We start from the raw sequence: 27,474 nt of genomic DNA, 5'->3' as shown, positions 1-27,474 counted from the left end.
TGGTGGGAGAGGCTAAGACCAAGGGGACATAGACTCAGAATAGAAGGGCATCCTTTTAGAACGGAGATGAAGAGGAATTTGCTTAGCCAGAGAGCAGTGAATCTGTGGAATTCTTGGCCACAGGCAGTTGTGGAGGCCAATTCTTTATATATGTTTAAGGCAGAGGTTGATAGATTCTTGATGGTCAGCACTTGAAGGGATATGATGGTGGGGAGAGTGGGGCAAGGATCAGCCACGGTGAAATGGTGGCGCAGACTCAATGGGCCAAATGGACCAATTATAGACCACCAGGTTCAAGAACAGCTACTTCACTTCAACTATTCAGTCCTTGAAACAGCTGTCATAATTCTAATCACTACCTCATTAATGCAGCACTCTGATCACTTTAATTAGTTTTGCACTTTAAATACGTCCTATTAAGTCATAGAGCATTACAGCACAGAAACAGGCTCTTCATCCCATATAGTTTGTGCTGAAGTATTAATCTGTCCAGACCCATTACCCTGCACCAGGTACCACTCTATATCCTTCCCATCCATGTAGCTATTCAAATTTCTCTTAAATGTTGAAATTGAGCCTGCATCTACCACTGGTACTGACAGCTCTTTTCCACACACTCACTACCCTCTGGGTGAAGAAAATCCCCTTCATGTCACCCTTAAATATTTCATCTTCCATCCTTTGTCCATGAACTCTAGTTATAGTCAGTAAAAGCCTGCTTGCATTTACCCTATCAATACGTTCATAATGTTGTATATCCCTGTCAAATTTCTCTGCAATCTTTTACGTTCTGAGGAAAAAAAGTCCTAATCTATTCAGAATGCCCCTATAAATTACTTCCAGATTTCCCGCAATATCCTTGAAAATTTTCTCTGAACTCCTTCCGATCTTATTTACTTCCATCTTTTCTGTAGTTTGATGACCAAAACTGGACACAATATTTCAAATTAGCACCTCAAGCATCTCAAACAATTTTAAAATCCCAACTCCTGTACTCAGTATATTGACTTATGAAGGCCAGTGCCAGATGCTGTCTTTATGACATAACTACCTGTGATGCCACTTTCAAGGAAATGTGGTTCTGTATTCCCAGATTTCTCTGTCCTACCACAATCATCATTCTCTTGCCACTCACCATCTAAGATCTACCCTGGTGGGTACACCCAAATAGAACACCTCACACTTGGCTGCGCTGGATTCCATCTGCCATTTTTCAACCCATTCTTCCAGCTAATCCAGATCCCGCTGCAAGCTTTAGTCTTTCTCACTGTCCACTACACCCCAATCTTGTTGTCATCAGCAAGCTTGCTGATCCAGTTTATCAGAATATTATCTAGACTGTTGATATAAATAACAAACAATGATGGACTCTGTGCCGAACCTTGTGGCCCAGCGCTTGTCACAGGCTTGGGGTTGAGCGGGATGATAATCAGCCATGATGCAATGGTGCAGCAGACCAGATGGGACTGATAGGAGCAGAATTAGACTATGTCTTATGGACTAACGTGGGCTATGTCTGGCATATCTGAGCTGTTCAGCTATTACCAATTGAAGAGCCAAATAGCCGAATTTTGTTTAAGGTTTAATAACCTTTGTGATTTTAAACCATAAGATCAGTCCCTTGTTAGAAATTTCCTTACATTCCAAGGAATAAAGTTTCAACCAAGTTTTATTCCAAGGAATACGTTTGGATGCTGTTCATAGACTTCAGTTCAGCATTCAACACAATCATCCCTCAGAAACTGATTGGAAAGCTGAGCCTACTGAGCCTGAACACCTCCCTCTGCAACTGGATCCTAGACTTCCCGACTGAGAGACCTCAGTCAGTCTGGATCAGGAGCAGCATCTCCAACACCATCACACTGAGCACGGGGGCTCCCCAGAGCTGCGAGCTCAGTCCACTGCTGTTCACTCTGCTGACCCAGAACTGTGCTGCAACACACAGGTCGAACCATATCATCAAGTTTGCTGATGACATGACCGTGGTGGGTCTCATTAGCAAGAACGATGAGTCAGCTTACAGAGAGGAGGTGCAGCGGCTAACAGACCAGTGCAGAGCCAACAGCCTGTCTCTTAATGTGAACAAAATAAAAGAGATGGTTGTTGACTTCAGGAGGGCACGGAGTGACCACTCCCCACTGAACATCGACGGCTCCTCGGTAGAGATCATAAAGAGCACCAAATTTCTTGGTGTTCACCTGATGGAGAATCTCACCTGATCCCTCAACACTAGCTCCATAGCAAGAAAAGCCCAGCAGCATCTCTACTTTCTGTGAAGGCTGAGGAAAGTCCATCTCCCACCACCCCCCATCCTCATCACATTCTACAGGGGTTGTATTGAGAGCATCCTGAGCAGCTGCATCACTGCCTGGTTCGGAAATTGCACCATCTCAGATCTCAAGACCCTGCAGCGGATAGTGAGGTCATCTGAGAAGATCATCGGGGTCTCTCTTCCTGCCATCATGGACATTTACACTATATGCTGCATCCACAAAGGAAACAGCATTATGAAGGACCCCATGCACCCCTCATATAATCTCTTCTCCCTCCTGCCATCTGGGAAAAGGCCCCGAAGCATTCGGGCTGTCACGACCAGACTATGTAACAGTTTCTTCCCCCAAGCTATCAGACTCCTCAATACCCACAGCCTGGACGGACACCTTGCCCTATTGTCCTGTTTATTATATTTATTGTAATGCCTGAACTGTTTTTGTGCACTTAATGCAGTCCTGTGTAGGTCTGTAGTCTAGTGTAGCTTTCTCTGTGTTGTTTTTTTTTATGTAGTTCAGTCTAGCTTTTGTACTGTGTCATGTAAATCATGGTCCTGAAAAACATTGTCTCATTTTTAGTATGTACTGTACCAGCAGTTATGGTCAAAATGACAATATAAGTGACTTGACTTGACTTCAACCTCTCCCTATAAATCAGGCATGAGTCCTATAAGCATTCTCATAAATCATCTTTTCATTCTTTCCAGTTTAATAATGTGGTTCATATAACAGGATGATCAAAACTGTGCAATTTTTTGATAGCTCCCAGAGCAGGCTCTCAGGAAAGCTTAGTGTATCATTTGCTTCACACTTCTGACTCTACATAATTCTCCAATACTTATGCTAAGATTAGGAGTATTCAGAACATCTCTTTCATGGTGCTATTACATTTGGCTACATTGACTGTGTAAAGATTGCAGATCGTTAATTTAGTTACCCTGTTAACTTGTCTTCCCCTCTTCTACTTTTGTTGCTCAGCACACACCTGTTGCAATTACGTTTGACCAACACCTCATTACTTCCATGTGCTCAATGCTAAACCCCTCATGCCCCTTTTCTCTCCTCATTAAACAACAGTTGGTTCCTTGTTTTGGGTATAATGGGGCAGTGAGGAAAATATTGAACGTTGAGGTTGAGTGTACAAGAAGAAGCATAATGAAAAATGGGCACTTCACCATGTTGGAAGGAAAAATCAAAAAATAGATTAGTACTTAAATAGTGCCATCGATGGTCCCAAGCCTGGATGCAAAAGGGGAAGGATTGGGCAAAGGGCTAGCAACCCTACCCTGTAAAAGCCCTGAGCTACAGAAATGCCAACAGATCTCATGCCTTGGAGAAGAACCTTTGCCTAGAAGACATATGAAGTCATGTAGTAGAAATGGAAGCCACATGGCCAATCACCTCAATCAGCCCAGGATAGCAAAGTGCTGGAGGGGGTCTATGATCCTGTAGGGGTGATTTCTTATGAAGAAGACTCCAATATATTGTAGTATCAAAGGATCTGTTGATATGGAGGTATAGGCCATTATTGCAATAAGTATTTTTATTGAGCATGCAGAATAAAATAGACAGGCTTTGATTCAACCTTGTCAGAATCTGACTATTGCAGATAGTTTTCATCTTTACATTTAAGAATTTGATTCCATTGGATCATAGAGGTTCAATGGATTTATTCCTGGGATGATGTGGGTTGATGATGGTTGAATAGATTAAGTTTTTACTGACTGGAGTTCAGAGGAATGAAAATGTCTTTAAGGGGATTGTCTGGAGAGTATGTTCCCCTGGTGGGTTCTCAGAGTTATCTGGATATCCAAAATCTAGAATAATCAATTATCCAGTATCCAGGCAGAATCAGAATAATCTGAATGAGAGGAATTTCCACTGAAGATCCTGACTCTTCAGAATTATGTCTTACAAATTGTAGAAGTGGACAAGTACACCTCAGGATTCTTAAACATACTTCCAAAGTGCACAATGTAAGATGGAAATGGGATAATATTTTGAACTATAAAGGAAGTGTAAATGTGGGACAATGCTTTGAAACCAAAATTTGATTACAAGTAATTTGATTGAATGGCAGGACAGTTTGAAGGACTGAATAGCCTACTCCTGTTTCTGATTGTTTGTTCCGTGGCAGTGTATCTTCCTGATAGTTCTCATGCCATCACTGGTGCTGGCTTTGCTGAGCCTGGTCCATTGAGTCCATTATAATTAGCACAATTGTAGTGTGGGTGTATTTTGTATAAAGGTGGGACTTTTATCCACAAAAACTATTCTGATCAGTGCCAGCAAGGACGGCCGGATTTTCCACACTGAAATTGGTGAGAATGAGACAACAATTATATCCTTTGAGTTGTTTCACTTACCACCAGCTACATAATTACTGAGGTGTTATCAAGGTTGTCTTGATGTTAGACATGAAGTCCCCTCCCAGACCATATTCTGTGCCTCTTTCAGCATGTTTACATTTTGTCAGCATTGGGGAGTGTTGATTCATCAGCTGAGGGAGAACAGGTTGTGGGAATCATCTTTCCTTGCCCATTTTTGTTATAAGACACTAAAGGGGGCTGAGGTCAACATGAAGAACTCCAAAGATTCTTCTACCCAGCTGCCTCCCACTATATCACCACCTGTGGTAAATCTGTACTTGTAGCTGAGGTAGAATATAAACTAGACAGTGTGCGAGAAAGCTGGCAGATAGTCATCTTTCAGAATCAGATCTATACTATACCAGGATGTCAGTGCAGCAGGGATTCAATATAAATGGTTTGTTTTGTTGTAGTTAAGAAGCATTTGGTTGTTCTAGAGTTTCATTCCAGGAGTAGGATTCTTTAGCCTGCAGACAGAGATGGAGTTCTTTGCCAGTCCAATGCGTTGATTCCAGAATTCTAATTATATTTAAATATTATTGCCATGGAAGCTTAGAACATGAGCTTCTGAATTCTTGGTCCAGTTCTGTTCAACCTCTATCTATTGGTTTTATGATGTCATTCAACAATAGCCATTGTTTTCATTATCACTCTTCTTATTCATAGGACGTTGACATTTTTGGCATTTGTTTCACTCTGTTGCTCCTGGACTGTAGTAGTTTGGAATTACGCAGCCCCTCAAGATCAAGATGCTGGTGTCCCTTTTTTATACACCTTTACACCACTCTATGAACTAGTATCTGTGGATTTGGACCACAAGATCCTGCCATGCACATACACTGCTCAAGGTCTTGCTATTAACAGTGTACTGTACTTTTACATTTTATCTCCCAAAGTGCAGCAACACAGATTCGGCTGCATTTATCTATATCTGCTATTTTTTTGCCCACATCTCACTAGAATCTACATTTCTTTAGTGCATGGTATAGAAGATTGTCATTCTTAGTATCATCTGAGAAATCACTAACCCATCCATCTATATTTTTGCCCAGGTCATTTATGTGTATCACAAACAGCTGAAATCCCATACAGGTCCCTGCAGTATCCTGTGACTTGCACACCTCCAGCCAGTGACTACAACCTTATCTTCTATGGTCAAGCAAATTCTGAAGCCAAACAGCAAAGTCACTATGGATCCCTTGAATTAGAATCTTCTAGACAAGCCTAACAGGAGGGATCTTGCCTTAATAAAATCCATGTAGGCCAGATCAACATCTCTAATTTGTCATTCACATATATCACTTCCTTGAAAAATTATTTTATAAGATATAACTTGTCCCACAAAATGCCATGTGTTCCTGTACAGCAATGCTGATCAGAGTCTTGCCTTTAATGGTAATTTCCCTTTACATTTGACCTCCCAATGTGCAGCCATAGTCTTGAAATCCTCTTGAATCATATAAGACTTGGAACAATAAAACTGGACATTGAATGTGAGGAAAGTATCAAGTCTCAGAAGTTCCAATTGAGTTGAATAATGGCAGAGTATAATGGAGCTTTAATGGAGAGGAATGTGGGGTGCTGGCGAAGGTGATCTACACTGGTCAACACATTTAGTAAGAAGAATTCTATTATTTTAACTCTGCAGGGAAGAAGCATGTGTTTATTACTATTATATATTTTAATGCATAACATTTTAAAGAAACATTCAATAAATTAGTCTTATCTCTAAAGATGAAGGAAACATAAATGCCAATACAACCTAAAGAATGTGTTGTGAACTGGTCAAAGAAGGAACATACTTATATTGCACCTATCATAACCATAGACCATCCAATGCAAGTTAATGACTATAGTGTTGCCACTGTTGTCCAGTTAAAAGGGGCAATACAGTTTATTTGCACATGGTCCAATGAATGACAATGTCATGATCTGATTCTTATTGGCATTTATTAAGGGGATCTGTAACATTGCCTGTATGGATTTGGCTTATCTGAGAGCACAGCACAGCACTTCCTCAGTTCCATAAGTGATCATGCATTCAAGTGCCTGGAATGGGACTTGAACCCAAGAATTTCCGATGCAGAGCTCACAACTGGTACCTTTAGTGGGAATGGAAAACACTGCAGATGATGGAAATCTGAAATAAAACGAAGTTTGATCTCTGCAGGTTGGGTGGCATCAGTGGAGAGACAAGCAGATTCGATGTTTCGGTCTTTCCTAATGAAACATTGAATCTGTTTCACTCTTCACAGAGCTGCCTGATATGGTGAGTATTTCCAGCATCCTCTGTTTAATATATCTACGTGCCAGGTCTGGAAAGATAATTAAAATCCCAAAATGTACAGGGGTCAAAATCAGCATTCTGAGCCGATGAAATCAGAAAATGTTGAGGAACAAAAACTTTGCCAGGCACCATCTATGGAAAGAGAAAAGAGGTTAATGTTTCAGAATTGTAACCTGCATCATAACAGTATTTGACATTCTCTGTCTCAGTCTCCACAGATGCTGCCTGACGTGTTTCCAGCTTTTTCAGTTTTTAATTTAATTTCCATCATTTGCAGTTTTTTTTTAAATCAAATGTTAATATTTTTCTTTTCAAAACCAACAAAGAAAGTGACAGGCAGTACAATATTGGTGATTTTCTTTTTCAATCTATTAAAAGATTCAGTCCACGCAGACAGGAACAGTACAGAACAACAAGTGCCCTACCACACAATGACTACAGTTAACCTTGGGGAGAACAAAAATTACATGTGAGGATAAAGTGAAACCGCACAAAGTGGCAGTGCAAAGCTGGCGTCTGGAATCTGTAACTGGATATTGTGTCGAGGAGCGTAAAATGCTATGGTGGGAAGTAGAGATGGGTGAGGTTGGGGGGGGGGGTGAATGGAGGGAGAGAGAGAGAGAGAGGGAGAGAGAGAGAGACAGACAGAGAGAAAGAGAGAGAGAGAAGGTGACCTCAGAATGGAGGGAGAGCATGCAGCAGTGAGTGTGTGTATAAATGGAAGGGGTAAAGCAGAGTAAAGAGAGAAGCAAGAGATGAAAACATATCAGCCACCTTCCTATACAGAAAAATTAACACAACAAGCAGCAATTTATAGATATATTTTACATTAGAAATAAAAAATACTTACAAACATATAACACTCTGAGCACCTTTTCGTTTTTAAAAAAAGGAGAGTAAATACAATTTTGGAGCACCATATTTACTAGTAAAGCTTCACAGACTTAATTCATCTTTTATTTGCTATTTGGTTCAAATTTACGGCAGGTGAATGAATTAAATAATATCGTCTCTCTCTCTTTTTGCTGTGGTTTTATATTACAATCTATGGAGAACTTTTTTTTAATTAAAAAAACAGAAAATTTTATCTTCTGGCCACTTTCCTTAATAAAATAATCACACCCACATCAAACCAGGCCACTACCTCCAGAGGGAAGTTGATCTTAATGGAGCTGGAGGAGGAGGGGAGAACACGGTAGATGATACAAGAGATCTTTTTTCCCCCCATATTGTGTTTTCCTTCATGTAAGTAATTGTGCTTCACATCTTCTGTCAGGTGAGCATGTAAGCTGCATGCCGAGGAATTCCTTCTCAGGGGTGAAGGGGTCAGCAAGGGTGGTAGTGACACTAGTCATGGTGGGAGCTGGGCAAGTTTTAGCCCTGGAAGCAAACAGGTCCCACTTCAAATCCGAACTTCTGGTGAGGTTCAGTGAAATCGGTGAAGAGCACGTCCACAAAAGGCATCTGTTCCACCTGCGGGGTGTTGATCTCCAGGACTGTTTTGTCACTGCCCTTCCTCAGCTGGGTCAAGGCAAGAAGAAAATGCATGTTAATTTGGAGCTAGCTTTCGGGATCATCCCACACCATGCAGCAACTTCACTGGGTGTCTTAATTTACCTTTGAGGTTGCTGGTCAGACAACAGGCAAACAGGCCCTTCCGCCTACTGTGTCCACACTGGCCATTAAGTACCTGCCTATACCAATGCCAATTTCCCTTTTGCATCCTGGAAATGGCAGCCCCCACCAACCACTACCAATTCCCTTGCCAAGCTCCGACACAAGGGATAATATACAGCAGCCAATTAACCGAGTCAATGGTGTGTATGAGGAATCCAGAGCACATTGGGAGACACACATAGTGACTCCACTCACTTAGTGCCCCAGTTCAAGATTGAATCTGGCTCTCTGAAAGCTGGGAGGCAGTAGTGCTAACTGCTACACCACTGTGACACCTATCATAACCTCTATATATCCCTTGCCAACTGATTTAAAACCCAGATCTACACACACACACACTTACTTCTTCTTCGGTTGTCCATCAAAATACAATGATGACATCCACTCCATTATCGGTGAGATCTTTGATGACTATAAAGACGTATTCTGGACCCACAAGCTCTATTGCAGATGGGACATGTATATGGGGTGGTGGTGGCAACCATGGCTGGATTTTTCCTGGCTCTCTTCTGCTGTCTTCTGGTTGTTCTTTCCATCTCCAGAATACGAACCCTGTCCCTACACACCTGTCACCATGTGGTGTCTTTTTCTCTCTCTCTCCCTCTACCTCTCTCCTCCAGCCTTGCCCTTCCTTTCTCAGCCATGAACCTGTGTGGCAGATCTAGAAGTCCTAAGCAGAGGAGTCAACAGCTCCACTGGGTCAGAAATATTCACCACAGACTGTGAGGATGGCATTGGCCAGAGCGAACCTCCCTCTATATCCCTCATTACCCATTCCCACAGTCAGACACAGGGTGAAGTTCCCTCTAAACTGTCCCAACAATTGCCCCCAGAGATCTGACAGAATGCAAGTCACTCTGAAAACTCCCATCATACACTAGAACAATTATACAGAGTGAAGATCCCTCTACTGTCCCATAACACAATCCCAGGGTGAGACACAGTGAAGTTCCCTCTACTGCCCCATCACTCTTCCCCAGGGTCCTACATAGAGTGGAGCTCACTCTATGCTATCCCATCTCAGTTCCAGGGTTAGACAGAGTGCAGCTCCCTCACTATCTGAACACATAATCCCAAGGTCAAACACGGAGTGAAATGCTCCCTACACCACTTTGTCACACACTCCGGGGGGAGAGACAGAGTGAAGCTCTCTCTCCACTAGCCCATCACAAACACTTGGGGTCAGTCATAGTGTGAATATGCTACACTGTCTCTCCAAACTCTCCTGGTATAGGAAAAGCCATGGGTAGATGCACACTCAACACTGTGTTCCTTACATTAATTGGGGCAGCTATAAAAAGGGTATGATAATTAGATGAAGAGTAAATTTCTTTCTATGTTGGCCCATTAAGGACTCCAAGTCATTAATAAAATATGGAATGATGCTCCCTTTCCACTGTTCCATCCATCACTGCCACTAAGAGCTGGATGGAGAGCTGTTCCACTCATTCATTGTGTAATTGGGCCAATTTCAATTTAACTTTAACACTGATATTTCATAAACAAGTGTGTAATGGTGAGAGCTCAGACTGACCGCACAGCCATCCATGATGGCCTTGATGTATGGGTTGTTGTCAAAGGACATCTCCTCATCATTGGCCCCCAGGAACCTCATTGCCTTGTCATAGCTGTCGGTTGCTCTGTGGTACCAGGCGACGGAGCGGTGACAGTGGTAGGTGAAGTTCTGGCGTGCTGCCACACTCAGTAATCGCAGGAAGGTCATCTGCACCACACCAATTGGGTTGTTGTCTGAGTCTACATAGGATAACTGCAAAGGAAGTGAGGCATTGCATTAGAAACAGTGCAGTATTCTCCAAAGCCTTTCTATTGTCCAAGAGATGGTGAAACCAAGGGATTTACAGCAGACAAATGGTCATAAAGCCTCCCATAGTCACCAACTGCAATGATGATCAGGTCGCCATCTTAAAGATGATCTGTAGTCATAGAAACAGGCCACTTGGCCCACTGAGTTCATGTCAACCATCAGATACCCAGTTCCACAATCTACACTACCCACTGCATCACAAAAGCAGCCATCATAATCAAAGACCCCTCTCACCACAAATATCTGCTCTTCTCCCCCACATCCATATTGAGCACTACCAAGCTCAAGGACAGTCTCTACTCCATTGTTTAAAACTCCTAAATGTATCACTTGTATGTTAAAATCAAAACTGACCTCAAAACGTACCTTGTCATGGCTTTGTATTTTATTATCTGCCTTAACTACACTTTCCCTATAACTGTAATGCTATATTCTGCATTCTGCTATTGCTTTTCTCTTTGTACTATCTTCATGTAAATATGTTTTGATATATGTATGGAAAGCATGCAAATATTTTCCACTGTACCTCAGTACATGCAAAAATAATAAACCAATTATTATTTCTAACTTTCTATAGGGGCATAATTGAGAGCACCCTGACTGGATGCAACACTGCCTGATATGGGAACTGTACTTCTCTCAATCATAGGACTCTGAAGAGAGTGGTGTGGGCAGCCCAGTGCATCCGTCAATGTGAACTTCCCACTATTCAGGACACTTACAAAGACAGGTGTGTAAAAAGGGCCTGAAGGATCATTGGAGACCCAAGTCACCCCAACCACAAACTGTCCCAGCTACTACCATCTGGGAAATGGTACCACAGCATAAAAGCCAGGACAAGTAGGCTCCAGGACAGCTTCTTCCATCAAGCCATCAGACTTAATTAATCAGATACCCACTTCATGCTGACGCAACTGCCTTTCTATTTTATATTGACTATTCTGTTGTATTTATTATAAATTACTATAATTGCACATTTGAACAAAGACATAAGGTAAAGATTTTTACTCTTCAGGTATATGAAGGATGTAAGTAATAGGGCAATTCAATTCACTAATTGCATTTATAAAACTTAGCTGCAGTGTTGCATATATCTCATTTGTTCAGGGTACACAATTCCACCACCTCATCAATCATTGCATTCCAGATTCTAATTGCAAACATGATGAAATAAACTCTTCCTCAGATCCCCTATAAATGTCTTCCCCTATGGCTAAATGTTGTGCATCAGTGTGGGAAACATTTTCTGCTTTCTACTCTGTCTAAATCCTAAAATCAGTGTACTAGCTCACACTTATCAGAAATACATTTCATCCTCCATTGCTCTTCCAATTCACCAACTAATAACTATTGTAACCTAACACATTTGTCCTCATTATCAAAGCCACCACCGATTTTCACATATTCCGTAAAGTTACGTTTATAAATATTGACCCATAACATAAGGGAGAACATTTTTGCTCCTCATTGAAAACAGGGCTACAGGATGGGAATGGACAGATGGGACACACAACTGCTCATGTATAAACCTGCTTCAGTGAGATCACAACTCCACAGTGACTGATCTCCTCATTCCTCACCAGCTCTGAGAATTTTATGTGTGGTCTAGTGCCAGTTTCACTCTGATTCAGTGAAGTGTTCTTAGCAGGATATTGCAGGTTGTAGAGTCATTGTTTGTGCATCATGGGTTGGGAAGTAAATGTTGCTTTGTGTTTTATACCACATGGACTACTGGCCTGGTAGTGATAAAACAAACACACACACAGGAACACAGTGACATACAGGCACACTCACACATACAAGAGCACATAAACACACACAGAGTGATTCTGATTCAGATTCACTTATCACTTGTGCATGTAAACATACAGTGAAATGTATCATTTGTGCCAACAACCAACACCACCCAGGAATGTGCTGGGAAAACGCACAGGGTTTGTCATACATCCACTTGCCAAGTAGCACTCCCATCAGCGACAAAACAAAACACAACAGAGCAAGCCCCCCCCCCCCCCACACACACACACACAGATAGATAGACAGATGCACACACACAGGTAGTCAAAGACAACCACGTATACACACACATGCTCAGACAGATAGATGCACAAAGATAGGCATGCAGAAACATGCACAGAGAGAAAAACACACACATATACACAGAGGCATGTACACAGGGGGATTGACTCCGCAGCCTCACTAACCGAAAGAATTGATTACGATGAATCACTTTGTGTCTGCTCTTACCTGTGCTCCTTGTTTAAACTCACTGAACCAGGCCCCCGGGTATTCATTATTCCACGAGGACATCTTCACCTGCAAGTTAGATGATCAGATGTGATTTCAATGTCCACATCACCCTCTGAGCAGAATGCACAAATGGGTCACAGCACCCTCACACCGCACACCACAGCTGGTAACCACCCTCACACTGTCCGATCATCCTACAGGTATTGTCTCCCACAGCTCCCTTCCTCATAGTCATAGAGAGCTACAGCAGAGAAGGAGGCCCTTTGGCCCAATAAGATGGCACTAATTATCAAAGACCCACTTATACTCATCCTACATTGATCCCACTCCCATCAACCACCCAGACTCTAACTTTTATCTACACACTAGGGGCAGCTTCCAGTTAACCCAGCAATATGTATGATGAAATTTACTTTAGTTTATTTTTTCATGCAAGTTATTTATAACATTTTTGATACATCTTCTCTCAATCCATCCTCCTGCCATTGCAACAAGAATAGGGTTCACCTTCTCCTTACCCACCATCATCTGAGCCTCCAAATTCAGCTCCATAACTTTCACCATCTCCAGTGGAATCCTGGCCCTAAGTACACTTTTATCTCCCTTCCTCCCCACCCACACACTCCACTTTCCATTTAAATCACTCTCTATTTGACTCCCTTGTCCAGTCATCCCTTCCCACTGATCTTCCTCCTGGTACTTGTCCCTGAAAGCAGGACAATTGCTACAATTGCTCCACTCCTCTTGTCACAATTCAAGGCACCTAACATTCCTTCCAGGTGAGACAAGCCTTCAGCTGCAAGTCTTTTGAGGGCATCTATTGTATCCCAAGCTCCAACTACAGCCTCCTCTACATCAGTAAAACAGAAACCAGATTGGGGAATCATTTTTCCCAATTTCCTCTCTGGATCAATAAAGTCTGTCTGTCTGTCTGTCTGCTTCTATGATCACCTTTGCCTTATCCACCAGAAAAGTAGGATCTCCTGGTTTGTAACCATTTCAATTCAATTTCTCATTCCCATTCTGACATGTCTGCCCATGCAGTGATGAGGCCAAACACAGGTTGGAGGAGCAACATCTTATATTCCATCTGGGTGATGACATGAACATTGATTTCTCTAATTTACTCCTCCTCTTCCCTTCTCTCTTTCTCCACTCTCTATTCTGCTTACCCTCTCTACCCTCCTCTTCTCCTGACCTGCCCATCTCTTCCATTTCCCCTCCTCCATTGACCTCTTATATTAGATTCTTTCTTCTTCATCCACATATCACCATCCAGGCACTTTCTTCATCCACTTTCCCCTACCCACCTTCTCCCTCACTTGGTCCCACCTATCACCTGCCAGCTGTACTCCTCCCTCTCCCCCCGCATCCTTATTCTGGCTTCTGCCCTCTTCCTTTCCAGTCCTGATGAAGGGTGTTGGCCTGAAATGTTGACTGTTTATTTCCGCTACAGATGCTGTTTGACTTTCAGGATTCCTCCAGCATTTTGAGGGGATTGCTCAAGAATTCCAGTATTCTCAGAATCTCCTGTGTTTTTGTATATCTTATGTTAATTTAGGTCTATCTTAACTTACAGTGTGTTTGTTGTATCTGTAATATACTGCTGTGGCAAAAATCTAAATTTCATTACCCTGAGTACATGCGCCCATGACATTAAGCTTAACCTGAAACTTCACTGCCAACCAATTCCAACCACCTTGGTATCTTTGATTCCCCGATCACCTCTGTATACCTTCTCCACAGTTCTCCTTCCCATCCAGTCTGTCATTCATCCCTGACCTTATTCAGCATTGCCCACACCATCACTTTGTCCCCAGATGACTCAGAATCAAAGAAATGTGACAGAGAATTCCCTGCAGCCACAGCACATCGGATATTGCTGGGTACGGCCCAGCAGAAGGATATGCGTGGTGAGAAAGCAGGGACCGGCTCCATGTGTGGGATGCGCCAAGGGCCTCCCAAATGATGGGTTTTCCATACTCACTCCTGAGGATTTCTTATCCGGGAAGATGCAGGTCTCTCCTCCCGCAGTGAAGTTACAGTAAACCTTGAAGGAGTCAGCCGCGCAACCCTGGTTGGGGTCAATCCAATATTCACCTGAGGGACAGAGGGGAAGGAGTAAAAACTGAATCATTTGAGCTTGATTAAAGTGACTAATATCTATGAATCTTAGCTATTGTTGTGAGATTTCTTTTACCCAACAACACACATCTAAGGCACTGGTCTGCAAACTGTGAAGTGCTGGTTATGATTTATTTACTTATCCAGATCACTCATACCAGGATAAAAAAGCAATGAAAATCTTTCCAACAGCTGACAACATCAGGTGAGGAGCTGAGTGTCCTGTGGTGAGTGACTCACCTCCTGGTGGTCCAATTCCTTCCCAACATCTACAAGGCATGTCTGGGATGTGATGGAACACTCACCATTTGCCTGGATGACTTCAGCTCCAACAACTCCCAAGATGCCTCATACCATCAAGGCTGTTTGACTGGCACCCTAAAATTTACCCCTTCCAGCATTACTAGTTGCACCATCTTAAGTATACACTGGGTAAAAACATCAATGTTCACTTGACAGCACTTTTCTATACTTCCTACTTCCTTAGGAAAGTAGCCAACATCATCAAAGACCCTACCCACCCCAGACATTTGGCCTCTCTCTCTCTCTCATCAGAAAGAAGATACATAGAAACAGAAAATAGGTGCAGGAGTAGGTCATTCGGCCCTTCGAGCCTGCACCACCATTTAGTATGATCATTCCTGATCATCCAACTCAGAACCCTGTACCTGCTTTCTCTCCATACCCCCGATCCCTTTAGCCACAAGGGCCATATCTAACTTCCTCTTAAACCAGCCTCAACTGTTTCCTGTGACAGAGAATTCCACAGATTCACCACTCTCAGTGTGAAGAAGTTTTCCCTCATCTCGGTCCTAAAATGCTTCCTCTTTATCTGTAAACTGTGACCCCTCGTTCTGGACTTCCCCAACATCAGAAACAATCTTCCTGCATCTAGCCTGTCCAATCCCTTTAGAATTTTATATGTTTCAATAAGATCACCACTCAATCTTCTAAATTCCAGTGAGTATAAGCCTAGTCGATCCAGTCTTTCTTCATATGAAAGTCCTGCCATCCCAGGAATCAATCTGATGAACCTTCTCCGTACTCCCTGTATGGGAAGAATGTCTTTACTCAGATTAGGGGACCAAAACTGCACACAATATTCTAGGTGCGGTCTCACCAAGGCCTTGTGCAACTGCAGTAGAACCTCCCTGCTCATGTACTCAAATCCTTTTGCTATGAATGCCAAATGAATACAGAATACTTTTGCTATGAATACAGAAGTCTTAAAGTACATACTACTTGGAGCAAGGTCAGCTTCTATCCTGCTATTATAAGACTATTGAATGGTCCCCAAGTACAATAAGGTCCCTCACAATATACCTCACTATGATCTTCAAACTTAATATCTACTTTCCATGCACTTTCTTTTGCAATGTTACACATTATTTTGCATTCTTTTATTGTTTTGTCTTGTACTAATTCAACGTACTGTGTAATGATTTGATCTGTATGGACAGTATAAAAGACAAGCTATTCACTGTACCTTGGTACATGTGACAATAATAACCAACTCAAATTTCAACCTCCCACACACACAATCATAAGGAAAAGGATATCGAAACACCACTTGTTAAGCTTCCAACATTAAACCATGCTAACATACAAACCTATCACCATTCTATTTCTGTCACTGAGCTGATACCCTAACGGTAATCTGAAGGTTGGGTTGTTGTTCAGGCCAAATGAGTACATGTGCTTCATGTGTACCACAGCCTGGAGGATGAGAATGGGGACTAGCACACTCACCGTCCTTGTAGTCCTCGTGACAGATTTGCAGGTCCCTACAGGTGCGGGCTGGGTGCTCCTTAGTGCCGATCGGGTGCTTCATCTGCTCAATTTCCACCTTCAGTGAGTTCAGCGACCCAAAGATCTCCTCCATTCCATCAGCGTAATCGAGTATCTCATCATCCATCATCTGCTCATCCGGCAGAATCTGGCTTCCATCTATGGACACAGATCGCTTGCTCTTCTTTCGCCTTTGGATGGGGAGTGGCTGGATGACTTCCCCTGGAGGACCCTAGCAAGGCAGAGAAGGAAGACGTCAAGAGGGCAGCAGACAGCCATGGATGTGCCCAGTGGGGACCTTCCTTTGATAAGAGATGTTTTCTGTGATTGATTTCATTAGCCAGTACAACCCCAATCTAGGCATCAGTTCCTATGTGGCCAGTGAATGTTATGTTCCTGCCATGCACTTAATGATCCTGGACAATCATACTTTCTCTGCATCTTCTTCATAATTCTACACCTCACCGTTATACAGGAATGAATTCAGATGCACACCAACCCAAACAAACTCGTAGAGTAGTGAGAGCATGAGAGGGATACATAATAAAGCTCCCTCTGTACTGTTCCATTAGACTCACATAACCAGAGGAAGCATGACTTCAGTTTAAAGTAAATTTGCCTACACTGTCCTATCATGCATCCCAAGGACTTGAGTTAGACACAGAGAAAGCAGCCTTTATACTTCCCATTACACTCCACTGGGCAAAGGGTTAGACATAAAGTGAAGCTCCTTCTACACCTCCCCATCACACTCTCCCAGCTGAGACACAGAGAGGATCTCCCTCTGTACTGTTCCATTATACACCATGGTTAGCCACAGAGCAAAGCTCTTTCTACACAGTCCTCTCACACTCTCCTGGAGTGAGACACAGATTAAAACACTCACTCATGTACTCCCAGGGTCAGAAACAGAGTGGTTCTCCTCTGTACTGTCATGTTGCATACTCTCAGGACAGGGGCAGCAGATCTCAATACATAACGAAGTCTCTACTCTGACTTGGTAGAACTTGTGCTGCAATTATAATAACAGCTGTAATTTACATTCTTGGAATCAGCTACCACTGAACCAGATGACCAGTTTGAGTAAAATGTCAGACAGTATCTCTAGCCAAATCTTTCCACTGGATCAATCAGAAGCATTGGGTCAGCCAATGTACCAGTCAGTCCTGATGTCATTTCCAACTCAGCTTTAGCTTTAGTCCTGTTGTTTTAAGTAGTGAACCCAACAGACAAAGGCAGCATAGGTTAGATATATGTAGAGTAAGTTTGCCTCTACACTGTCCCACCACAGTTTCCAAGGACATTGGTTAATCGTAGAAAGCAGCATCTACGTTATCACACACTTTCTATATTGAGTGGAGGCAGGGTACTCATTACTCATGTAAGTGACAGAAGTCAACGACGATATCCACTTTCCACCAGGACAGGGTGATGGAGTTGCACCACTTTACAGACAATAGGAAGGGGAGGTCAGAGAATGCAATGAGGTACTACTCACAGGAACACCAGGAGGACCAGGAACACCTCGCTGCCCTTTCGGTCCAGCCACACCCTGAAAGGAGCAGAAGGAGAGATGGTATTAAACACAACTTATATTTAAGTAACACCTTTAATATTACATTCTGCATTCTGTAATAGCTTTTTCTCTTATACCACCAGTGTGCTGAATTGATCTGCATGACTTAAAGATCTAACAAAGTTTTGCTCTGTTCCTCAGTACATGTGACAATAATAAACCAATTTACCAATTTTTATTGGTGTAAAAGAACAAGGGTAGATCTCATTGAAACCTATTGAATATTGAAAGGCTGTGATAGAGAAAATGTGGAGAAGATGGTTCCTATAGTTGGGGAGTCAGGAACCAGAGGACACAACCTCAGAATAGAGGGATGACCCTGTAGTAAAGCGGTAAGGAGGAATTTCTTTAGACAGATGGTGTCGAATCTTTGGAATTTAGTGCCACAGATGGCTGCGACGGCCTCATCATTGGGTATATTTAAAGTAGAGGTTGATAAGTTCTTGATTAGTAAGGGCACAAATGGTTATACGGAGAAGGCAGGAGAATGGGGTTGAGAGGGATGATAAATCAGCATTGGTGGATTGGCAGAGCAGACTCATCTAACACTGCTGCTATGTCTTATGGTCTTACAGACTAAAAGGCCCCAAAAAACTTTACAAGATGTTATCAAACATATGGTGATTTTAAGTCACATAATTAAAAGCTTTGTCAAGAAAAGAAGGTTTTAAGTTGTGGAGAGTGACAGAGTGACAGGTTTAGAGAAGGTATTCCTAAAAATCAGTCCCCAGGCTGCTACCAATATAACAGAAAATGACACAGTACAGGAAGATGCCCTTTAGCCCATTATGTTATAACAAACTAGTTACACTAATGACAGCTGATTAACCTAACTTCCTTCTGCCTGCACATGGTCTATATCTCTCTATGCTCATATGTTTAGCTACTGAACAGACTCCATCATATCTGCCTTCACTATTACTATTAGTATAGTATTATTACTATTATCACTATTCACTACCGCAGTGTACTCCAGGCACCACTTTCTCCATAAAACACATGTCCCACTCACATCTCCTTTGAACTTACTACTTCCCATCTTAAATGCATTCTCTCTATTATTAGGCATTTCAAATCTGAGGAAAAAATACTGGTTGTCTATTCCATTTGTGTTTCATTTGTTAACAAACTTCCATCAGATTTCCACTCAGCTTCTTCCACTCCAGAGAAAACAAGGCAGGTTTGTCCAACCTCTCATGATAGCACATTTGCCCTCTGATCTAAGCAGTGCAAACTCATCTGACAAATCTAGTCAATCTCTTTGACCTAGTAAATCTCTTCTGTACTTTCACCAAAGCCTCTAATAGTGAAGTCAGGACATGTCTGCAGGAGGAAGATTGTGTGTACGATCTGCACAGTAGGACAGAGGACATGGCTCGTCCATGCTCTTCAATAATTGTCTCTTGGCCATGCTGCCATGGCCTTCCATGATGGGGCTGATGTGCAGGCCAAGCTGATGTACATCTACGCCTGTCTCAGTGACCCATTTTAATGCGGGCTCAACCCAGGAAATTGAATTTCAGATACTCAGGTGAGCATCAAGCATCAGAGCCACAGAAACAACCTGGGCTGCCCAGTACCCCAGAATAGCACCAGTGGTATGCAGAGGAATCAGGAGAAACCACTGTGAAGCCTGAATCTCAAGACTTTACAACATTACAATGTACAGTATATGAAACATTTTGACAGGTACATGGATAAAAAAGATTTAGAGGGATATGAGCTAAATGCAAGCAAGTGGTACAGGCTTCTACGGGCACCTAAGTCAGCATGAATAAGTTGGGCCAAAGGGCCAACTTCTTTATTGTATTACACTATAACTCTAGGGCTCTATTATGGGAAACTGCCAAGTGGTTTCTACATGCCAAACAAATCTCAACAAACAAAAGCATGGAGTCACAGGGAGTATATAATGTCTGTGCTCCTGAGAAATACTTTCAGCCAAATCGGTGGACAATGGAGTGTCAGGGTCGAACTTATCAGGAGGGCAGATTTTGATTGTCTTGTATCACAAGAATACCAGCCAATGAAATGCCCAGGTCCTCCCTCTCCACACCATCCTAAGCCAATCATGTGCCTGCATCATTCACAGGGAAGAGCCACATTTTGCCTTCCAGGTAAAGGTTTAGCTTTGGAGCAAATCTTCTGATCTTGCAGTCATTCAGGAAGTTGATGAGTGGAGCCAATGAGTGTCAATGAGACATGAATGAGCTAAAAACACACAACTCCATATATAAGTTAGGCTTGTTTAATATTCAATGCAAATCAAGTGATAACAGCAGAAGACAGAGATTCTTTCTTACAACTTGGAAATTGCTCTTCGGCCCAACATCCAGTGCCTACTAATTTTGCTCACATAAGCTAGTCCCATTTACCTGCATTTGACACACATCTCTCTAAACCTTTCCCATTCATGTACATGCCCAAATATATTTTTAACATTATAGTTTGTCTGTGCCTCTACCACTTCTTCTGGCAACATGTTCTAAATACTCGGGTCCTCACTTTTCCTCACACTTTAAACTCATGCTTTTGTTTCCCCTACCTGGCAACCATTCACTTTATCTGCTCTCTTCATGATTTTATAAGCCTCTATGAGGTCATCCTTTCAGCTGCGATGCGCCAAGGTAAACAGCCCAACCTATCCAGTCTCTCCCTACAACTCAAGTCCTACAGTCCTGGTAACATCCTTGTGAATCTTTGCCACTCTGCTTTCAGCTTAATGATATCCTTCCTACTTAATTACATGCTGGAATTAAGGAGATTGAGAGGGGATCTGATTGAAACATATAAGATTATTAAGGGATTGGACAAGATAGAGGCAGGAAATAGGTTCCAGATGCTGGGAGAGTCCAGTACCAGAGGGCATGGTTTGAGAATAAGGGGTAGGTCATTTAGGACAGAGTTAAGGAAAAACTTCTTCTCCCAGAGAGTTGTGGGGGTCTGGAATGCACTGCCTCAGAAGGCAGTGGAGGCCAAGTCTCTGGATGCTTTCAAGAAGGAGCTAGATAGGTATCTTATGGATAGGGGAATCAAGGGATATGGGGACAAGGCAGGAACCGGGTATTGATAGTGGTTGATCAGCCATGATATCAAAATGGCAGTGCAGGCTCGAAGGGCCAAATGGTCTACTTCTGCACCTATTGTCTATTGTCTATTGTAGGGTGACCAGAATGTTACAAAATACTGCAAGTGCAGTATCACAGGATTTTGTACAGCTGTGACATGACATTTCAACTTCTGTATTCCAGGATAGCATTAATGTAATGTTATTATCTGCACTAAACAACCTCTAAACATCACCACCCATCAATTCCCTTTTCTTTGTCCTTAAATGAGCATCAACTCTTGTGATAAACAACATTTGCACTTTCTGTGATTTCCTTGCATTCCATGTACACTCAACAGTTCTGCTCACTGTGCTGCCTGGAGAGTCAGTCCAATGCTTAAATATTTTCTCTCAGAGAAACAGAATGGTCTCCAACCCGTTAACTTCCTTTTAAAATGTATTCGCTGATGTGTTTTTTGTGCATGGCAAATAGCATGACCATGAGCAGATTTGTGAATAAGTAACTGGCAAGGACACGAAGGAACATTCTCCAGACAGTAGAATGGGATCTCTTATTTCCACCTGATGATACTCATCAACTCAAAGTAAGAGCACACTTTCAAATGTGCAGGAAAATAAAAAGCCCCAGAGAGTAGTGAGCTCATCATGGGCACATCTCTCTGTACTATAGGTAATATCTACAGGAGGTGCTGACTCAAGAAGGCAGCATCAATGATCAAAGATCCCAACCATCTGGGCCATGCCTTCTTCTCCCAACTACCATTGAGCAGGAGGCACAAAGTCTGAAGTTCCATACCACCAAGTTTAAGAACAGAATCATCCTTTGGTTCCTGAACCAACCTGCACAACCCTAATCACTACAGTATAGCAAATCTATGAACACTTTGATATTGCAATGAAATTATTTTTTTCTTGTGAGCATTGTATATAACATGTTAATGCATATTGGTGAATCCTGCTTTTGTGATGTTGTGTGCTTCAAGTTTCTCGTTGCTCTTGTGAATACATGTACTTGTGCATGAAACAATAACCTCGATTTGACATTGACATAACTGGATGATGGCACCTTTCTGTGCTTTCCTCCTATACCAATGAGCTGCTGCAGTGAGTTAAGGTGTGTGGCATTACCAACTTATTCACTTTGAACTCTTAGGCTTCAATCTAATTCTCCAATGAGCATCATGAGTTAAACATCAGCTCATTATATTCTCTCCTGGTCTCATATCACATAGAAGGACACAACATTACAACATTTATACCAGAACAAGACATTCACTTTTTCCTCTGAAATCTTACAATGTCATTTTACTTTCCATAACCAGCTCAGAGAATTAACCATGAAGTGACTTAACTCACCATAGAACCTTTCGAACCCTTAGGACCAGGAGGACCCTGGAAGAGAAGGAAACAGTATTAGGATTACTGCAGTGAAGACTCTGTGCACTAAACTCAAGCAAACACACAGGTTTTAAAAAGCATAAGAACATAAACTCAATGAGATACCATGTAATCTAGGTTATCTACATAATATAAGAAACACCCCAAGCAATGCGGCATCATTACACCCAGAGTAGAAGGGAGGTATGATTTGTGTTAGTAGGACCAATAATTAGAAAAAAACTGTCGTTTCTAATGCAAGAGGTGTGATTTCCATAGTCTTCAAGAAGTTTCCCACCCCGAAACATTTATCGTTTGCTCTTTTCCATTGATGTTGCCTGGCCTGCTGAATTCCTTCAGCATTTTGCTTGTCTTACTTTGGATTTCCAGCATCTGCAGATTTTCTTGTAAGCATGATATACATGCCTTCATTGGTATCAGAATTTATAGAGGAATTTTGATTATCTGTGTAAGGGCGAAGGAATGGCAAATGCAGTTTAATATGTAACAGTTTGAGATGTTGTATTTAGGAGAGAAAAATGAGCATGGGACTTTTACAATGAATGGTAGGGTCACAGGGAGTGCTGTAAGATAGGAGTACATGAATATGATTCCTTGAAAGTACCATTACAGTAGTCAGGGCGGTGAAGAAGGCTTTTGGAACGCTGGCCTTCATTAGTGAACTCCTGTATTCCACTGCTTGCCTGATATGATTGCAGAGGAATTTTCCTTGTAAATTTTCCCTTCTTCCCCAGAGGATCACAGATATATAATTAGGAAATGGTCATTTAATACTAAGGTCCTTAGGAATATCAGATAGGAAAACAAACAGTTAATACTAAACTGTGGAGGAACTTCCAACACAGGTGAATCTCTGGAATTCTCCACCCAAGAGTGCTGTTGAATTGAGACCTTGAAGGGTACTTAGAAAACAGGTAGACCTTTTCTTTATAAGATCAGGAATTGAGAGCTATGGAGATTTGGTGCAGAACAGGAGCTGAAACCCTGGGCCACAATAATATTGAATGGCCTTATTCAACACCTGGTTTCTTGCATATTTTTGGCCTTTATTAGGTTTCTATTTCTACCCAAAGATTAGATGGCTGTAGGGTTAGTCAGAGTGAATGCTTGCTCACAAACCAGGAATTGAGAGAGTAACTTGGATGGATGTCGATTGAATAGCCAGCGGGGATTTGTATTCATAATATATAAATAAGATTTATAGATGTGTGTACCAGGCACTGTTTCAAATCTGAAAATGATATAAATATTGAGGGCATGGCACACTGTGTGATTTATAGCTATGAACTAAAGTGAGAGAGACAGCTTGGTAATATGAACAGATAGGTTGCAGCTGGAACTTATTGCGAGAAATATGAAGTGATATGTTCTGGTCAGTAGAATTAGGAGAAACACTCTGAATCAGAGACTACACTGCTAACTGGGGTGCATGAACAGAGAGGTCTGGGGATAGAAGCAGACATTATACTAAAGGTGGTGGGACAGGTTAAGAAAATGGTTAAAAGATCATAAGGGATCTTGGCGTTAAATCTAATGATATGTAGTACAGACAAAAAGAGATCATCGTGAACTTTTGTTCATGGTGAATGAGGTCAGAGATTTACAAAGCCTGCGTGATGATTTTCGATTGTTTCTAGATTATCGAGTTGAGTTCTGAGTGCAACAATTTGGGAAAGATATGAAGGTTTCAGGCAGCCAAGAGAAATAAGATACCAACAAGATTCCAGGGATGAAGGACTTATATTTTCTTTCAAGACTGGAGAAGCTGGGGCTGTTCTCCTTGGAATTGGTTAGGGTATGGGGAGACCAGATAAAATATTAGATCCAAGTATAGACAAGTGGATAGTGGGAGACTCTTCCCTCTGGAGGAGGGTCAGGAACTGGAGACACAGAATGAATGTGATTATCAAAAGCATTAAAACAAGTACAACAGTGCACACTCAAAAAGTGCAGTGGATATAGATTTAATTGTAATTTTCAGATGAGATGCTGGAAGCAGATGTGAAGGGAAGTACTTTGTCGAGTTCTGGGGAAAGGGCAGGTGAGTGAGACTAGATAGGCTGTGTTTGCATTGGGTTGAGGGGCTGAATAGCATCTTGCAGTGCTGCAACCATTCTGTGAATCCCTTGCACTACGATCACAGTTCAATGGAGCAGCTAGTTTTTTCCTGTCTCCTCATAACCCCCAAAGAATGATATTGGGAATTACTACAGGCAAATGCACCAGTATTTCAGGAAACTACCCAACCCATACTCCAGGGAGCAGAGGTTAATGAAGGGTTACAGAGGAATATTGAAAAGCATGCTGATATGCCCAGCAAGTAACAGGGCATGTAGACATGATGGATAAGAATGCATATACAATCCATGTCCATTAGTGAATCAGTGGGCAAAATGTTATGCAAAAGCTGTGTTACACAGTAGTTAGACTGCACCTAACTGGTCAGCACACTTGAGAAAGTATATAATAGCATGCTATGTGGAGGAGAATCATCAGGATGTCACCTGGGATGAAGAATTACAGTGATGAGGAGGATTTGACCAATCAGAAACAAAGCGAATGAGAGGGAGACAGCCGAGGCAGATGAAGTGAAGATCGTCAACCGTACAGCAATGTCTGGATGACATAAAGGTAACTAGTGCACGACTCAATGGAAGAGAAAATATCGACTGACTGGATTGGGCCTGAGACCAACAAAGCCTTCGGTGGCAGCTCATGCTCAGCCTGTGGCATCGGCCCAACCAATAATGTAGCCGCAAACAGAACATACTTGCAACCATTAATGTACCCCAAACCAGAAAAAAAAACCCCAAGCAAGAATGTGCCTCAAAACCATGGAATGCACCTAATCCAGGCATTCACACAATAATACAAGTCCCACCCCTGAACACACTCTGACTTCCCACACAACACCCCTCCACCTTCAACCCACCACTCTGGCAGTCAGGATTTTTGACCAACTAGGCACTGGAGCCTGCCATGTTAGAGCTCTTACCACCCAGACTGATGACACATTAACAGACTAGTACTACAATCAGTGAAGCTTACCGGTAAACCAGCGGGGCCTGCAGGACCTATAGGGCCAGTGGCACCAGAAATACCCTAGGGTCAAAGAGAAGATGATGAGAAAACTGAGAGATTCTTTAAACGAGACACCTCTTTCAGATGACAGAGGGTATTTCCATAGAAACATATCTCCATACATCTATTATATTGAATTCTTTCTATCCCTCTCAATTTACCTTTGGTGATGTGGTGTGGTGTGTGTGTGTAGCTCTACCTTCTTCCAAATCTGCATGCTCCTTGCTAGGAATACCACCTCGCTGGCTTCTCAGAATCTACTCTAAAATTCTCCCTCTTTCTCTCGGTCCTCACTGTAGATCCAATCCCTGTCTTTCATAGAGTTTCTCTTTGAAACATCTTGTAAAGCAAAACTTTAATGACAGTCAGGTGATGTAATTACCTCATCTTCTCATTATTAGTAGTTCAAGCACTGCATCACAATGCAGAAAAGACACAATATTGTACCCTAGTGGTGTTGAAGTTACAAACAACTACATCTGTACCACAAGGAAATAGTCCAATCTATACTCTAAGGAACAGAGACCCAGTTGAATGGGATCTCTTTTCCAGCTATACATGGTCTAACTTTGGGCAGTATATAACGTCAAGCACAAATGAAGCTGAATGTACAAGGTTCTGTGTGGGTTTGTAACCCTGTCAGTGGAAGTCTATCAGTCTGCAGGCAGAACAAAATCAAATGAAAAACCTTTGTGACTTTGCTAATTTTCAATAGGGTTTTAAAACTCTTCAAGATATAAACACATTAACAGAGGTATCCTCAATATGTTACATATCTACTTCCTATGTTTATGACTAACATATACTCAGCTTTCCTTATGTCACAGATGGAGTTCATTGAGTCTACGCCTGTTCCCTGAGCATTACATTCAGTCCCAAACCCCTGTTTAATTTCCTGTGGCTTGCTCTTTCACATGTGTCCATTAACACCATCCAGATTCACTTCCCACCCACCTACACTCGAGGGGCAATTTAAAGCAACCAATTGACCTATCAATCCACATGTCATTGGGATGTGGGAGAGACCTGGAGCAATATGATGAAACACATAGATTAAGACCTTGGATTCAAAAAGATAGATGTCTTGAATTGTTAAATTTAGTTTCTTTTCACTGATGTTAAAATTAGGCTGGGAACTGACATCACAATATAAAAATGATTATTTCCTTGACTGTAAACCTGTACTCATCAGTACAAATAACACTGCAACAGGCTAAGAGTAAATTAAGGGATATAAAAATATTTTTCAAAATGTGACTGCTTTGTTTCACATTTCACATTCAGCAATGTCGCAATGTTTCAGGGAGCAAAGGGGGTGCTTCTGAACTCAGGTGGAATCCTCTCACGGGACATTTGGACACACACAAAGTAAACTTTATATCCACAAGAGTCAAGCATGGGAACTTTCAAATGTTGAAACTGTATTAGCCCTACAATAGCACCTCACTACTGTCACTGTTGCTGCTACAATTCGTGCCTCAGATACCTAATTTGTGAGCTGCACATCCTGAACCAAATATAGTGTGTATTACGGATTACTGAGATATCATGGCCATATATGTCTGGCACCCTGATTTTTGACTGAAGGGACATTCACTGACTTCAGCGAAAACATTCTTCCTGCTTGGATATTACAGATGACCATCAGAGTTGTAGACTCAAGCAAACAGACATACATAATCAACAAGCAAATTCATTCTCCTTTCCTTAGTGATAATCGGGCAAACTAGGAGAGACACAAACTGCCTCAGCATAGGCT

At 42.0% G+C, this 27,474-nt stretch overlaps 1 protein-coding gene across 1 annotated transcript in view; it reads right to left on the bottom strand.

The window, feature by feature from the left end:
• Positions 1-6,462: 6,462 nt before the first annotated feature.
• The window catches only part of LOC132394459 (collagen alpha-1(V) chain-like), a 251,204-nt gene continuing 230,192 nt past the window's right edge, over positions 6,463-27,474 (bottom strand). Inside the window, exons 60-67 of the mRNA XM_059970642.1 lie at positions 25,683-25,736; positions 22,593-22,628; positions 18,089-18,142; positions 16,552-16,822; positions 14,666-14,778; positions 12,676-12,744; positions 10,138-10,371; positions 6,463-8,447 (exon numbers count right to left, since the gene is read on the bottom strand). Of these exons, the coding sequence (XP_059826625.1) occupies positions 8,301-8,447; positions 10,138-10,371; positions 12,676-12,744; positions 14,666-14,778; positions 16,552-16,822; positions 18,089-18,142; positions 22,593-22,628; positions 25,683-25,736 (978 nt within the window). The 3' untranslated portion in view covers positions 6,463-8,300. The remainder of the gene's footprint in view (positions 8,448-10,137; positions 10,372-12,675; positions 12,745-14,665; positions 14,779-16,551; positions 16,823-18,088; positions 18,143-22,592; positions 22,629-25,682; positions 25,737-27,474) is intronic.

Source organism: Hypanus sabinus, chromosome 5 (assembly GCF_030144855.1).
Source record: "Hypanus sabinus isolate sHypSab1 chromosome 5, sHypSab1.hap1, whole genome shotgun sequence".
Taxonomy (NCBI): Eukaryota; Metazoa; Chordata; class Chondrichthyes; order Myliobatiformes; family Dasyatidae; genus Hypanus; species Hypanus sabinus.
This window is presented reverse-complemented; position numbering and strand designations above follow the sequence as displayed.